General features: G+C 41.1%; 1 protein-coding gene across 3 annotated transcripts in view; it reads left to right on the forward strand.

Moving 5' to 3' along the window:
- The window catches only part of PPARG (peroxisome proliferator activated receptor gamma), a 60,804-nt gene extending 55,042 nt beyond the window's left edge, over positions 1-5,762 (forward strand). For all 3 annotated transcript variants that reach the window (XM_053377688.1, XM_053377687.1, XM_053377689.1), the window contains one exon: positions 5,249-5,762. In XM_053377688.1, the coding sequence (XP_053233663.1) occupies positions 5,249-5,496 (248 nt within the window). In that variant the 3' untranslated portion in view covers positions 5,497-5,762. The remainder of the gene's footprint in view (positions 1-5,248) is intronic.
- Positions 5,763-17,723: the final 11,961 nt, after the last annotated feature.

Raw genomic sequence — 17,723 nt, forward strand, 5'->3', positions numbered from 1 at the left:
CAGATAATGAAGTCCTTAGGCTTATACTCATCCACTTAAGCATCAACAAGCTTACTGGAAAAAATGAATAAGGTCTTTATCAGAATGAAAAGGTGAGGGAAGAGGTTGAAGGCAACACTTTCTGCTAGAGTATAAAACGTTTTGAAATCCCCTCTTTTTGAAATGAGATTATGTGGAATCCCATCTATTTCATTTGAAGCTTCTAAGGTTTTATGGATGGGGATAGTGGCATTCAGAGTGCGGGAGAACGAGGTTACGGTACATCTTTCCTTCCACACAAGCCACCCAATGTGCCTGCCCCACCTCTAAGGACATCAGAAAGCCTGTCACTTCCCAAATATCATGAATCATTATGGCTGACTATGTAATTTTTTAAAATCTGCAATATTTCTGTCCCAAGTTTCTAAAAGTTCACCAAGTGGTTTGCAGAGTGGAGTTAATACCAATTAATAAAAACTTTTTGAAAACCCAATAATAACATTGGAAAAGCAAGCATCACATTCCTAAGGTCACAATTAAAAATGTGTGTGTTTTCTTACCTTTCTTACCTTTGGTAAGAAAACGTAAGAAGAAGATAGATGAAACTTCTAAGGAAATGCATTCCACTATTCCAATGCCTCCACAAAAAAGGTTGTATTCCTGGAGGGTGACAATTTTGCCTTCTATGAAGAAGGAATTGATAGCAAATTCTCAGTGACTGCCCTTAAGATTCCTAGGAGTTCATATGGGGAAAGGATTCTCCCTGCATTTAGTCTTGCAGTTATGAAAAATAGCACCTTGATTTATCTTGTAAGCAAAGTTGTAAACAGTGTAGGTATAATATGGCAGTTTCAAAGCTTTTTTTTTTTTGCCAGTCCACACCCAGTAACAGATAGAAATCTTCTCTACAGTACTAACTGTATTCCAGACTGTCTTTCAGATATAATGCACATTACAGTACTCTAGTCTGAACATCACTAGGACATGAATAGCAGTGGCGGTTTCTGGTGAAGTAGCACATGTTCAAGTTTGCAAGTGAAAATTGCAGTAATCACTTGAATAATGTAACACATTAACAAACCACTTTAAAATCCGAGAGAACAAATGGCTTGAAGACTGCAGTTTTAAAACAGAGGTTTTATGCAGAATCTATGTGTGTGTTGTACACACACATGTGTAAAGTATTTATATGCTTAACTTATTTTAAACTGTAGTTTCTTAATCCCTATTTTGTCATTCTGCCAGTACATGAAATGGTTAAAGATTGCTCACAAGCTGGAGGGGAGGAGATGAGAACCTAACAATCAGCTACCACCATCCCTACCTACCTTTTCAAAATTTGTTCTTTTGATCTCATAGAAAAATGAAACACATTTAATCATATGTACATCTGAGGATAATTTCTTTAAGCCTGAAACCTGATTTTTGCTGTACTCATTATGGTTAAGCACGCAACTGCTGAGTCATGCCTGATTCATACCAGCACTATGATAAGGGTTCTCAGCCAAATACCTATTGACTTTCAGTAGCAATTTCTCTTAGAGATAAGAAATGCACAGTAATTTTGCATGTGTACATGGAACATAAAATCATTCTTATGAACATTTCAGAAGTCAATGATTAACAGAAAGTACAATTAACTCTGAGAAAATGCTGAGGAACAAAAGAGGCTTCCACATTTAGAAAAGACATTCTTCTAACCATTTTCATCCTTTTCAGCCCCACCATTTTGAGCTGTATAGTTAAAACTTGTAGATAATTTGTAGTGGTTCAGATGTCACTTAAATTTTGAAAGCGTTAGCACTGTCGGTAGTTTTAGCCCTCAGTCTTCATGCTTTGTTACCACTGTTCAATTTGCCCTAAAATATTTTGATAACTGTATTGATAAATATATAGGAAGACCCCCGATTGGAGCCCTGGAGAGCCACAACCACCACCAGTCAGTGACAACAATGATCTGGCATAGTAGAAGGCAGCTTCCTATTTTCCTTTCATAATACTCCAACGTCGCTATTCAAATTCCAACTATGTTTCATTAGGGAGGATGGGATCTAAATGGCACTACCCTGCTGACAGACGGCATCCATCATCAGAACAGAAAAGGAGCCAATTTTTGGCAACATCTCCTCCTTGAACGTTCCCATAACTCTTTGAAGCAATGGGGGCAGGCATTGCTCAGGGTTCTGCAGTGGGGAGGAGAAATTGCCCCCATCCCCGTTCTGCTGACAGATGCCTCCTTTCACCAGATTGACACTAACTGGATTCCACCCAATGGGCTGAAAATCATCAAGATTCCCTTCATTCAGTCTTATTTTAGAAAGAACTTGCCTCATTAAAATACTAATTCTTAAGTGAGGCAAACAAATGAGCAATTCTCTAGCTTTTCAGAAACACTGGAAATAGGCTATAGACTTCATGCTTGTTTGAGTTTTATATTGCTGCCTCATCCAGAATCCAGATGTTTCAGGGTAATACTGTAGATTGGCAACCAGATGTTTAAAGCTACACTATCCCCGAAAAGCCAAAATAGTAACATCTGTAAATATTAAGAACTGCCACATCATTTAACTATGAAGAAATACATACTTTGTGACCTTTCATACATAAAGATATATCTAGAAAGGATTGAATAAATTATTATTGATAGTTAATTTTGGAAATGCTGAGATCGTTTTTATGTGTGCAATATTCCTTTTCAGTGGCTTTCTGCCTACACTTTTTCATTCTCTCAGTGTATGTGTGTGTACACACACACAAACGTATATGATATTGCTTACCTCCTCAGGTAAAAAACACAAATTGATACCTAATCCAGGGTTTATAGTTTATAGTTCTAAAGAGCTGATAGTGGAATAATGATTTATGGGGCAAAAATCCTTCAAATAATTTTTGTTACAGATTTTCCTAATTTTTGGACAGTCACTATTGATTATATATAAAACTTAGTAAGACAGAAGCCAGCTACCATATCCACTGCCAATTCATCCTTTTGTTACCTCAGTCATTTTGGATTAGACTGCAAATCCTCTTTTAAATAAAGAGAAATAACTATGAACTATTTCCCCCCTTCCTGGTTCTGTTTTATTTCCTCCATCTATGGTGCATGGTATAGCTTTGGTAAAAATCACATTTGTTGTCATTTTCACGAGAAAAAATGCATAACTTTGAAAAAAACCTGAATGTGGTAAAATTGCTTGATCCACATTACTTAGAGCAACAAATTTCAAGTAAGCAGCAATGATAAAGATGAACTGATCTAGCCCTTTATTTCCCCATTTCTCTGGATTTTTATAAGTATATGCTACAGAAATGACCTCTTTCTTCACAACCAGGTTTACATAGCCAGAGACATGGGAAATGGTCTTCTTTCGGTCTCAAAAGGTTCAAGCTACCCTGAAAATTATACTTCTCTAATATCCACTCCCTTCACTCTAAACCTTGATGTAAGGGCAACTAACTGGTGTGGTTACTTGTGGTGATGGCATAGCATTTGCTGTGAACCTTGGAAAGCCACAGATCCTATTAAGCCATATCAGTACAGCACGTTCAGACAAAGCTGTGCACGCTCCCCTGTTTGTGCCCAATGCATAGGTTGATTAAAGAGCCCTAAACAGGCTACACCCCTCTTCTCCATTTAGCTGGATGGTTCAGTAATTGATTTACTTATTAACTTTTCCTTTGCAGTGTGCACACCATAGGTTTGGGTTATCAAGTTGTCATTTCCTGTGGCTAAGTGAGTTTAACAGGTTATACATTAGCAAAAGAGGCAGCAGTAAGTTATTGGCAATTGGTCTCGAACACAAATATTTCCCACAATTATTCATCAGCGTTTGACCATCTTTTCAGCTCACAAGCTTCTAAAATTATAGTTTGCGTGTGTCCCTTAAAATGAAGCGCAACACAAGGCCAGAAATTATGTTGAACAACAGCTTGAAGTTCCCTCCCCTAAGAATGTAAGGCGGATGGGGGGCAAATGAGATATTATTACTGCTGTTTTTGTCAAAAGCTTTATACCAATTTAGAAGTAAATTGCTGGTGACAAAAGATAGTGAAATAATCACACGAGAAGTGAAAAATGTGAGCAAAGGAATGTCAACATGTTTTCATTGCTCCACAATGGAAGGAAATAGGCAGTGACCATATTTCCTAAAGTGAGTCAGCTAAACCACTGGCAGTGTGTAGAACTTTCTATGAAATTTTCTATGAATGTTTGACAGAGATTTTTATTTTGTACAAAATGTTTGAGATAGATAGAGATAGATGACAGATGACAGATAGATAGATTAATAGATGATAGATGATAGATAGACAGACAGACAGATGATAGATAGATAGATGATAGATGATAGATAGATAGATAGATAGATAGATAGATAGATAGATAGATGATAGATAACTGACATGAGAATATTAAAAAAGAAAATGGCAAGTGCCACCTGTTGAAAAATGTAATTGGGAGGGACCAAAAAGTTGGGGCACAGAATGTGGTGACGGTGCTAAGAGCAAAGGCAGGTTAAATCCCTTCCTAAAAGCTGTTTGGCAGGTAGCTGGAGATGCCCATCTTTCAAACAGCTGGCCTGTGTGAAGGCAGCCCTGTATTGGGAAATTTTTAATGTCTGGTGTTTTACCTTTTTTTTATGCGTGCTGTAAGCCACCCAGAGTGGCTGGGGAAACCCAGCTAGATGGACAGGGTATAAATAATAAAATTATTATTATTATTATTTTGAAAGGTCTCCATGAGCGCAGTCAGGCAAGTCAGTGCAAGAAGTGTGCCAACCATGTTGCCAAGTGCGTCATAAATGATTCCTGCAACCAGCTGCCTTAATAGGACATTGCCAAGCCACACATGCAAGCCTAGTATTGCAATTGTACAGAAAGCCACCACAAGCCTAAGTCTTGGGAAAGACAGGGAAAACACCAGAAGGCAATAGTTTGGCAGCAACATCACCTGAGTATATGAACTATGTCACTTCCAGAGAAAATAGCAGGGGAAGCATCCTCAGGACTCTTCATCTCAGTGCTAGGAGATTCTTTTAACCACCGACCTTCAGAGCAGATTTCAGTAACATTTCTCAGATGGAGGATATCTCCACGTTCAGCCTCATGCAATTTCCTGTGAAAATCAAAACCTACAAAAATCCCAGCTGAGATGTAATAGAAATCTGAATATTTCAGTGATAATGTGCTTGAAATGCTGTACAAATATGTGGGGTTTTGTCTGTTTTTCTGATTAACACTCCCCCCCCCCGCTGTTTTGTTCCCCTCTTAGATCGCCCTGGATTAATAAATGTGAAGCCCATTGAAGATATCCAAGACAATTTGCTGCAAGCTTTAGAACTCCAGTTGAAGCTGAATCACCCAGAGTCATCACAGCTGTTTGCAAAATTGCTGCAGAAAATGACAGACCTCAGACAGATTGTAACAGAACATGTGCAGCTGTTGCAAATTATAAAGAAAACGGAGACAGATATGAGCCTTCATCCACTCCTACAAGAGATTTACAAAGACTTGTATTAAGGGATGTAGAATTTCTAATCCATTGACATGATGTACGTTGTTCAAATTGCACTACTTCTTTGAGAGGGAAAAATATTACATACTTAAGAAATTACTGTGAAGAAAAAGCATTTTAAAAAGAGAGGCAGAGCTTTTACTATTATAGATCTATTTTATGCCTATTGTTTATAAAGACACATTTACAATTTACTTTTAATATTAAAATGTGTATGTATATATATATATTATATCATTAAATTGTTGACAGTATTTTCCAGATTAATTTTTTTTATCTGTCTTATTTTATAAACCATAATTGCTTGTTCAATCTGATTTAAAAAATATCACTGAAGTTGGTTAGCTGTGCAGTGCAATTTTCAGCTTCACATTTCCCATATATATATATATATATATATATATATATATATATATATATATATATAATTTTGCTAGGGAAAGCTCTCTGCATATTTTCTGAAGTGATATGCAAACAACAGTTATGGGTTACAGCATTGTCCCAGAAGCCTCAAATTTGATTTCTCAGGCCTGGTTTCTTTTTTTTATCAGTTTTTAAATTCACCGAAGGGAGGTGCAAGGGACCCAGATATATTTTTGTCAAACATGCCTTTGACATTAGCAGGTTTTAAAGGAAGCCCAAAGCCAATCTTGTTTCACTGCAATTATACTAGGCATTACTATATCTGCATATAATAATACATGAAGATCAAGGAACTGAGGACTCACAGTACATCCATGGGTGTTACATCCCTTTATCCTCAGATGAATGTTGTTGATTATTGTATGCAGATTCCAGCCATTGACTTTGCAGGCAAGGCAATCAGCCCACTCCTGAACCCTGCAGAAGTTTGCACAGGACCAGCAGACCGCATTATTATATTTGCTCCCCAAATTGCTCCTGAGCTTCCAAAACACTGTGTGGGATGGTAGCATCAGCATACAAAGTCCTTTTGATCTTGGCAAAACTGGCAGTGGGATTACTTCATGTGCTTGCCCTCAAGTGAACTGATTTTTACAAGAGCAGATTATATACATTCCCGGCTACACAATTCAGGCCAGGCACACACAGTATTTACCGAGCAGCAAGTTGGGACAGGAGAATGCTCAATACTTTCTGACTGCTAAAGCAGAGGGGTAGTTCTGCAGTGGAAATAGGTTGTGACATTTCCAGTTCCAAATGCTCTTTATTCTGCTTTGTAAGAGAGAACACACAGCTAGGAGTTTAAAAAGCCGAACTAACCCTGAAATATTGGAAGTAGCAGTGTCCCCTCTCTTCCCATTCACCTGCCCTTCTCCCAATTAGAAATTATTTGGTTTGGAAGATTTCCCTACCAGCCTTGCATTTGCAGGACTGCAGGCTGTACCGTCTCTATCTCCCAGTAGATCCCATGTACAATGCAGGGAGGTAGATGGAAGTGGGGGGAGGAAGGAGATCCAGGTTCCTGAAGAAAGGATTTTCTGTGGGGGGAGCAACATGTTTTGGAATAATCCTTCAGGGGTATGTTTTGTATAGCTGTTTCCATCAAACGCATGAGCCACTATAGCAACTCCTATAGCTGAACACTATGGCTCCAAACTGAAAATGATGTTGATTGATCATGTAGCATGCCCTTGAATACAAGCTTTTCCCAGTAGCATATGGGGGCTGGTCTGGACTGGGAATCCTTTGACTAATTAAAACATGCACACACCACTGCAATCCCAATCCAGATTGAGGAAGATGTGCACTGGAAATGTGCAGCCCATGTCAGGAAACTGATCTAGCTATATATGTGAACGAACCAGAATGCCTCACCATATCCCTGTGATATTGATTTAACCAAGATGCAATGCTTGAAATCTTAAGAAATGTTTTTGGCTCCTGTCTCTTGGACATCTGCAAGCACGGGGATGATCCTGTTTACACTAGCAATGAGTTGGGTTTGGCAGCATGATTCTTGTGGTTACAAATTATGTATGGCAAAAAGTGGTGGAATTGCCTATTATTATTTTTATTATTTATTGAATTTATATACTGCCCTATACCTGGAGGACTCAGGGCGGTTCACACAACTTGCCTAGTATTCCATGGTCATCATCATCATCATCAAATCACATTGATTTTTATCTATTTCTTGTCCCTGCTTGTTATGGCTGATGAAAAGAGTCGGAGGTAGTGCTGTGCTAAAACCTGTCTTCCAATTTTTGAAAAGTTTTCTTCCCTTGCAAAAGAGGCTTCTTTTTTCTGCTGCATTCACAGAACACCTTACAATTTTTGTACAATTTCAGTGAGTGCTGAGTTTTGAGCTCACCTTATTGTGACAAGGTTGCCGAGGGTGGTGTGTCTGCTTTCCTTTCCAGTAAAGTTTCCCAGTTTTCTTTCCTGGTTGCCTGTGCTTCCTGGTCTTCAAAGAGGCCCTGTGGGTTTTTACTGAAGCACAGACAGTCAGGAAGGCTGCAGAATGCAGACCACTGGTGAGATGATTTGTAGAATGAAAGGAAGGACACTCCTTCTCAGAAACACTCCTTGGCCACCTCAAAATAAGGCGAGTACAACAAATACCCTGCACACGACTCCTGAGATTCTTCTCACAAAAAAAGGATTTTCTCCCTCTGATAATTATTGAGTGCAATTACCTTTCTCATTAATTGATGAACAATCCTGGGAGGGGAGATGCAGGAGAAAGTTCAATGTAACACAAGTGAGAGGATCAGTTAAGGGTCACTCTCCAATGTGAAAGCATAATACCATTATTAGGTTTGCTGGGGAATATCCTTATCTCAACAGGTGGCCACAGCTTGAGGATGATACAGGATTTGTATAAATTAGAAAAGTTCTAATACATAGATGAAAAGTATATGGTGGGAAAGGGTATGTTGGATTTGAGACAGCTTCATGCATTAAAAACACACCAATTTGCCATATTAAGGATGCAATGCAAACTGGGGGTTGTGGTGGTGGAATCAAGAGCTGTTTAACCACCCATATCATGCCCTGCTGGGAAGCGGGGTCCAAGGGTTACCTTTGTGGTTTTCTGTCCGTTTTGCAGGGAGGTTAGATTTTTAGAAAAGAAGACGTTTTCCCCATCCCCACTGGGAACTGCACATTTCAGAACACCTAGATGGCTTTCAGTCCTTTGGGTCCAAGCCATTTTGGGGTTCATCTTTGACATGCCCTTGAACTACCTCAGCATGTCGTCTTTTTCGCCCTACCACGTACAACCTCTGATGTGAGAGGGAAGAGGGATCCTGCACCAGAGCTGCTCCTCCAAGGTCTGAGAGTGAGCTCCACTGTATCCTATGACTCTGACAGACAGACACACACACACACACACACACAGAGAGAGAGAGAGAGAGAGAGAGAGAGAGAGAGAGAGAGAGAGAGACCCCACAGAGCATTACAGCCTAAAGAAGCTTCCCAACTCTAACTGGAAATGCTCAAGAAAGCAGGTGTGAAAGCTTTGAGCTGCAAAATCTGTGGACTAATGACTATAAAACAATATGAGGTTTTAAGAGATATATCAATGTTTGAATAAGAAAAACAGAAGAGTTTGACAGTCGACCATTGCTACGTACTTCATTGGACCCAATAACCACAGCAGGGAACCGAAAGCATTTTTCTGAAGCTCTTAATGTTTTCCATGTGAATTATTATCATAATTTTGGTTTGAGTATAAATATATGAGAAATCTTGCTCATGTCAATTTATAAGCGGGTTGTGTTATTTTCATAACCTCTCGGGCTTTGGTGAAAATGTTCCAAGTCGTAAATCACAGACTGCTTTTTGATCATGAGCACAACCAAAAACATTTTATAACTTGCAATTAATTGGCGTACGTGTGTGTGTGTGTTTAAAAAGAACCTTAGCATGTGCCCACCATGTTGCAGTAGTAAACTCAGAACATACATTGAGGGAAAGTACACTTTTTATTTTCCACTAAAATTATTTCACATGGTGTTATTTATTGCCTTGTGTGTTTTTTTCTGGAGAAATTGATATTTCACATGAATGACATTATGGGGTAATGCCCCTTCCCTCAGCCTGTTGCGGAAGGAAGGCTTGGCAATCTATCTGTGCATGACAATCACCCTTTTTGGCAAATCTGCCATAAACCAAGTTAGCACAATGTATTTATTTTACTCCCTAGTTTCCCCCCCCCACACACACACACAAAGGGTGTGAATATTAGGAACCCCAAAAGCCTCTAACTTTGGTTTTGCCTCTAATTTTCTGAGCTGGGTGGTATGAAGCACAGCACACCATACTAAGGCCCATATCAGAAGTAGGCCCATAGGCTCCCTTCAGAGAGATACAAATCAGTGTCGCCTCTTCCCCATGTGTAAAAGAACCATCTAGTCTGCTGAAAAGATGGTGACTGATAGCAAGTCTCAAAACATCTAAACCAAAGATGTATTTTATCTTGGCGATTCCAGAATTTTTGAACTTATCCCATGATTTTGAGTTGGTATACTTAGACCATCCGCTCTCCATGGTTTCAGGCAAGGGAAACCCAAAGCTTTCCCCTAGAGATGTTGGCGATTGAACCAGGGTTCTTGTGCAAGCAAATCATTTGCTCTGCCACGGAGTTACAGCCCTTTCCCTAATGTTCGAGTCAGTTCATCACTGTGAGTTTTGTCTAAACCACCGTTCAGTTCACATTAGCACTGATTCTGACAGGCAGCAGCTGATCGGGAAGGAGAAGAAATTCAAACCCACGAGGTAAGTCATGTGTAAAAAAAAAAATGCATATACCAGGGTAAAGCGTGCATGAAAAGGGTGAAAATGTCATACAAAAATGCATTGTGTTAAGCAAAATTGCATGGCAACATTTATATACTGGGAAATGCACAATAAAATGCTGGTGCATTTTCATGACTTCTTTTAAAAAAAATGCAAGCTGATGTGAAAATGTGAAGAAATGAGCAACTAAGAGCAACAGAGATGGAATGATTTTCCTATCCCTATTAGCAAGTTCACTTCACTAGTGATATAAACAGAATTTAACTGAAATGTATTTGTTTGACATAAGTCATAACATTGGAACAAGACAAGATGTTAAAAGGATCAGATTAAATTGAGCAAAGTCATAATAGCACAACCCAAAGTTAACAGTGACCTCATTAACATGGAAATCCATCACATTTTGTTTTGGCTTCCTCGAGGGTCATGCACATGTGTCTCTTTTTACCGTTCTATATAACCTCTTGCTTGTTATTACATATCAATTATCTGTAAATTAGACCAAAACAACCATTCAGCGTGGAATTTGTTCTTCACACTCTGACTTGCAGGACAGCAAAATATATAATACATATATACGGTATGTCCTTGATTTCCCTGGTTCTATATAAAAACAGTGATCAGAGAGAGTACTTCTGATAGGCAGCTGAACAACAAGAAAGCTTTTCTGAAAATGAAATGCCTTGCAAGACAGAGCCAAATACATGTGGTGCATATGTTGTCCTAAGATGCATGAAATCAAGATGTGGCAATGGATTCAGACCACGCACATGGGAATTTTATAGCTTTACATTATACTGTGCAAATGCTAGGTGTTCCAAAACACTGTTGCAAAATCATGGCTGCTTTCCATGTTAATAACTACTTAGGTGAGCGTTTGTAAGTAGCTGCTTGTCTGGGTCCTACATTTTTCAGCAGAACTTGTCTTACATGTGAACAGAAAATCATGGAGCCAATTCTTCATGAGCAGGACTTCTCTATGCCCACAGGATAGCATGCCTCCCATTTTGTAAGTGGTTTTCTGAACATATGGCAGGTGTGGCACGATGAGATAGGATTATATGAGGTATGGCTGAAATATGGATTGGAGAGTGCCGTAGCTACCATAGCAGAGACACCATTGTCATCACCCCGGGAGGGAAATCATCTGTAGCCTTTCCCCCTCAACTGGAAGAGCCGCCAGCATGTTGGGTATAAGCCCCTGGGGTATTGTGCAGCTCCCTGGCATAACAGTTTGTGCTTTAAGACGTTTGGCACCCACCCTGCACACAATTAACAACAGATGTTTAAAGGGGTAAACAACACAAAGGAGGGGGAATGAGGTAGCAAAGGGAAGTTGGAAGAAGAAAAAAGATAAATAACATAGGAACAGAGAAAACTGCCATACACTGAGTCAGACCAATGGTCCATCTCCTGCAGTACTGACTACATTGATTTCAGGCAGGGATCCCTCCTGGTCCTACCTGAAGATTCTGGAGAGAGCATCTGCGGCCTTCTGCATGCAAAGCAGATGATCAGTCATTTCGTTAAGGCCCCTCTCCTTACTCCTTAAAGTAAGAGCACTCTGAAACGTCACCATTTGCATTTGATTTTTAAGGGCAGAAGGAAGGAACTGGCAGCTGTCTGGAGCTTTAATAATAATAATAATTAATATTTATTTATTCCCCAGCCACTCTGGGCGGCTCCCAACAGAATATTAAAAACACAATAAAAAATCAAACATTAAAAACTTCCCTAAACAGGACTGCCTTCAGATGTCTTCTAAAAGTCAGATAGTTGTTTATTTCCTTGACATCTGATGCGAGGGTGTTCCACAGGGTGGGCGCCACTACTGAAAAGGCCCTCTGCCTTGTTCCCTGTAACCTCAGTTCTCACTGGAGCTCAGTGTTTGGGTTGAACGATGGTGGTGGAGATGCTCCTTCAGGTATACTGGGACGAGGCCATTTAGGGCTTTAAAGGTCAGCACCAACACTTTGAATTGTGCTCGGAAACGTACTGGGAGCCAATGTAGGTCTTTCAAGACTGGTGTTATATGGTCTTGGCGGCCGCCCCCAGTCACCAGTCTAGCTGCCCATGATGACTGCTGTTGCGTGGCCATCCTGGCCGTCCAAGGCCAGTGCCATGGTTGCCATTCCCCTCTGCAACCCAGCCCTAGTGAAAGTTTGATTCTAGGAAGGAGTAGTATCAAAGCAGATGAATATAAATATACCGTATGTAATTATAACATAAAGCACTGGGAATTCCCTGGCACAAGAGCCGGCTTTTGCAAGAGGAGACAGAGAACATCCAGTCCCGATAGTAACAAGTCAATGCATATTCATATGTCAACATAGATTAGATGCAACTTCTGAAGTGAAGTCACAGTGGGAAGAGTTTAAAAGAAAAGCCTTGCTGAAGACGGGACACAGGGAATGTGCAGGGAGGGCATCCAAGCACCATTCAGAGAGTGCTGGGAGACCTCATGCGATTAATCATCATGAGTGTAAAGTATCTATTCATTCACAATTCAATATCTAGTACGGGGTCCCTTAAAGAGAAACAGCTTTGACCCAGGAGGCCAGCTCTTGGAGAACCATCTCAAAGATGTGGCCTGGCTGGAGAAGTTAGCTTCTACTCTATGTATGCTCCCCCCCCAAAAAAAGAAAAAGGAGGGCAGAACAAAGCTTCATTTGCCATTAACTCAGCTCATACCTAAACAACAGAAAACAAGACCTGTGAGAAGACAAGGCAATTTGCTTGTTACAAGGCATGAGAACATAACTGTAACAAATGTGCTTTTGCTTAAAATGTGCACATGCTAATTTATGTGAATAGATCCACATTTAGAAATAATTACCATAATTTGAATGGCACTATAATATAATAGATAGGGACGCGGGTGGCGCTGTGGGTAAAACCTCAGTGCCTAGGGCTTGCCGATCGCATGGTCGGCGGTTCGAATCCCCGCGGCGGGGTGAGCTCCCGTCTACGGTCCCAGCTCCTGCCCACCTAGCTGTTTGAAAGCACCTTTAAGTGCAAGTAGATAAATAGGGACCGCTTTATAGCGGAAAGGTAAATGGCGTTTCCGTGTGCTGCGCTGGCTTGCCAGATGCAGCTTGTCACGCTGGCCACATGACCCGGAAGTGTCTCCGGACAGCGCTGGCCCCCGGCCTCTTAAGTGAGATGGGCGCACAACCCTAGAGTCGGACACGACTGGCCCGTATGGGCAGGGGTACCTTTACCTTACCTTTATAATATAATAGAAATAGAGTTCTTCTCACTGTGGTGGGGAAGTCTGAAAGCCTGCTCAGTCTGTTGTCCAGCTTCAAGGCCCCCTCGCACTCTCCCTCCTTGTGACTCATTAATCTGACAGAGCACTTGGAAGAGATGGACAGCCTTTCAAATAGAGGAACGTCCTCTGTAGAGTAGGCCAAGTGTCCCCCTCCCCAACTGATAAGGAAAGTTAAGAGAGGCAGGAAGGTTGAGTGAGGAAACCATGAAGCTATAGGCAAAATGGTGGGAGGCCTTTGGTTTAAAATAATGGAAAATTGAACTAAAAAGGACTCTTGTCATAAGACCAAAGGGGGTGCCTGAAGTAACTCATTTCAGTATGAAATTATATAAAGGAAGTCTATTCCTCTGAGGAACTTCCAAACAATTATTATTTTAATTAAAAAGTTTGGATAATGATTTGTGTAATTTACATTGGGTAGGGTTTGTGTGGGGTTGTGGAGAGGGCAGGATCAGTGACATGGACACTTATTCATTGCTTTATTTGATGCTTGAGGGTTTTAAAGAATGGTTACCAGAATTTTTTCAATGAATCCGGGGACACTTTTCTTTTCTTTTCTTTTCTTTTTTTTTTTTTGAAGCTGGGTAGCAACAGGGAGTCAGTAGTGGGGATGGTGAGGCAAAAGACCCTGGGCCCAAGCACTAATGCATATTGTATAAAGGTGCAAAGCCCTTCTTTCGCAACCTGTGAAACATAACTATGCAGAGTTTTTTTAAAAAACTGGGCAACGGCGCACCACGCACCCATGATTCCTGAGCCTTCCCCGATCCCCTTCCCGCTTTGTTTTGACAGATCAGGGGAGGCTCGGGAGTCATGGGCAAGCGCTCATTGCCCAGGAGGGGCCAGCCTGGTAGTGAAGTTGCCTCTGGCTGGCTTCAGGAGCTGCTCGCTGCCATGGTGCAGGAAAAATGGCAGGCGCCACAGCAGCGAGCAGCTCCTGAAGCCAGCCAGAGCGAACTGCGCTACCAGGCTGGCTCTGGGCTGCTGAAGCTGCCGCTGCCATGTTTCCCGGAGACAGATTTGCAAAACTGGGGACATTCCAGGGATGGAATTTGTCTGGGGACAGATTTGCAAATCTGGGGACTGTCCCTGGGAACCGGGGACGCCTGGTAACCCTATTTTAAAGGCAAAAATAACACAAGTTAAGATGTGTAATAAAGGTATAGTCTGAAATGAAAGCCAGGTTAAAATTAATGTTTTACCTCATTCTCTTACGTAGTGCTTAACCAGCAACAATGGTAGGATCAGGCATGGGGTCTGTTCTGCTGGCACAATGTCACACCTGTGACAAAGGATTGCAGAGTGCTGCCCTAACCCAGACCTGGTTCCTCATTTAGTTTTCTTGCAGCCTCATTGCTAGATACCCCTTTTCTGGAAGTCCCGTAGTATGCAGTCTTCATGACTAGTCGTCATTGATAGCAATACCCTTTGTGGATTTGTCTAAACCTCTTTTACAGTCATCCACGTTGGTGGCCGTCACTACATCTTGTAGGAGTGCATAAATAAGTCCTTTCTTTTGCTTCCAACATTCAGCTGGTCCTCATTGTGCAAGCAGAATTCCTTGCTCTGACAGGACATGGTAACTGAAGACTGAATGTTGAGGGTCTTTGAGCCTTGTTGGTCCAAGACAACATAAGGAGTCTTAAATCATTCATGCCATAAATTTAAAACATCATTATGCTACTTTAACAGTCAAAAATTGTGAGGACTGTAGTTTGTTAAAGGTACTGAAAATTATAGCTCTATGAGGCGTCGCTCAGCATTCTACTGTTCCCAGAATTCCTTGGGGGAAGTTGTGGCTGTTAAAGTAGCAAAAAGATGCTTTAAATGTATGGTGTAGATTATATTAGTTTAAATTGTCAGCCGATGCCTTCAGTGTCAACATTTAAGAAAGGCATGTGGAACATTTCCAGCCCAGTTATATATAATGAGAGAGCGAGAGCTGTAAGGATAAAAAGCACAGTCTTTGGCTGCATACACATCATACATTTATAACACAACTCTTCCCCCAGACAGTGCTGGGAACTGTAGTCCACCCCTCACAGAGCAAATCTACAGTTCCCAGGATTCTTGGGTGAGCAGAAGAAACGTGATTTAAATGTATGTTGTGTACTGTGGATCCATATTTTATAGAACTTTCTTTGGAGTTCTGTTTACATCGACACTGTCTTCCTTGAACGGCATTGGGCACTTTTTCCTACCATGCTTGGCCATGATGAACATCTCTAGCTCATTGCATTAAACCCAGCTACCCAAGAGAGCTCTCTGGTCAGTGGAAACTTCAAGAGAGCGAGAGAGCGGCATTCTCCAGAGGCAGGGGAGGGAAAGGGGAAGCCGCAGCCCCATTGGCTCTTGCGATGGGAAGAGCTGGCAGCACTTCGGAGTATCTTGTCCCGCTTGCTGCAGAGATTATTAAAGCCATTCTGTTGTGTCAGCAGATCCTCCATTTGTTAGTGCTAAATCTCAGCTGGCCATTGCCTGCCAGAAAGCGCAGAGGAAGCCTGCCAAACAGGCTGAACAAAAATGCAGCCTTAACTATAACAAATGAATCTGCATTTTGCTGTGGAAATGTTTTGAGAAGGGGTGGGTCGGAAATCGCATATATGCAGGCCAAAAACGCCATGCACTTGGGGGGTGGGGAGCAAGAGATGGTGGGAAGATTACAGAAAGTCCCTGCAAGCAAATTGACAGTGTAGCTTCATTCATCCAACGGCAAGTTCAAAAAATATAGCATTCCACCCATCCCAGATTGTACCATTGGGACTTTGGAATTGGGTCTCCCAGGCTTCTGCCTGTTCTCCTTGATCTGTCCCCTGCTTCTCCCCAATTCTCCTCTAGAATGTGGCATTGAATTTACAAGATCAAGAGGATCCTGTGAAGAAACAGAGAGAGATGGATGTAATCCAACCTCAAAAGCCAAAACAACAGCAAACAAGTTGGGAAATAAAATATGGATAGAGAAAAGACATCTCAAATACTGTACAACTAAATAAATTTTTACAACCATGTAAAACTCAAAACAAATACCTAGAGGCATGAAAATGAAAGAAAGTCACTAACAAACAAATGCTTATATATGATAAACACCAGTGTATAATAGAAAAGAGCCAAACAATTTTCTTCTTTGGTGGTTTAAGAGAATTGAACACAAGTCCAAACAGCTATGTATGGATGAAGTAAACCTAGTCTCTTAGCTTCATGTGCCAAATATAACCATGTAACAGTGCTGTTACCACTTTAAAATGTCACATCCATATAACGGGCAAGTTTGAACACCACTGAGAATCCTTACATAATCCAATAATTTACACCTACACTCTCTAAGACACCACCGAAAATTCAGATATAGACATGGACAGGCAGGGATCTCTTCAGTTCACTTTTATTCATGGTTGGAGAAGAAGTTCAGGAGAGAAGGTGCCACTACACCAGCATGGTGTAGTGGTTAAGAGTGGTGGACTTGTAATCTGGTGAACCGAGTTTGCTTCTCCGCTCCTCCACGTGCAGCTGCTGGGTGACCTTGGGATAGTCACACTTCTCTGAAGTCTCTCAGCCCCACTCACCTCACAGAGTGTTTGTTGTGGGGGAGGAAGGGAAAGGAGATTGTTAGCCGCTTTGAGACTCCTTCGGGTATTGATAAAGCGGGATATCAAATCCAAACTCTTCTTCTTTTCTTCTACTCCTCCAGGTACAATTTTTGCATTCCACATGATTCAGATAAAGGATAAGATAAACAGAAATGCTGTTTATGCAGGAATTGCACTGGAGTGGGCCTTCAGAAAAGGCCACAGGTGAAATCTAGTCAAGCCAGAAGGCCAGGTCTAGCCCACCAGAAGTGCATCTCATGAACATTAATTCCATGCATCTGCAGAGAGTTTGCAAGAGTATGGACACTTGCACTCATCCAGCCTGAGAAGAAGGACTACTGTGATTGCTTCAGTCCACTTTCTAACATGTTGCAAGGGTGAGGTGAATCGATCCTTAGATTTATGAGGCTTGGATAATATGAGTTTCACAGGATTTCCAATCATTTTACCATGGAGGACACTAAACGCACAGTATTTTATCTTACTTCAGTGACTATGAAACAGTTTGGTTGGCTTTTAAACCAATGTTTTAAGAAATGCGGATTCATTATTCTTTTTTAGAATCCTATATTTATTTCTCAGCAAGTAGTACTTGGGAATAGTTCTGCTATCAGTCTTTAATATACATCTGCTGGCTGGCAGCCAACTCTCT

This window comes from Podarcis raffonei, chromosome 2 (assembly GCF_027172205.1).
Source record: "Podarcis raffonei isolate rPodRaf1 chromosome 2, rPodRaf1.pri, whole genome shotgun sequence".
NCBI classification, from domain to species: Eukaryota; Metazoa; Chordata; class Lepidosauria; order Squamata; family Lacertidae; genus Podarcis; species Podarcis raffonei.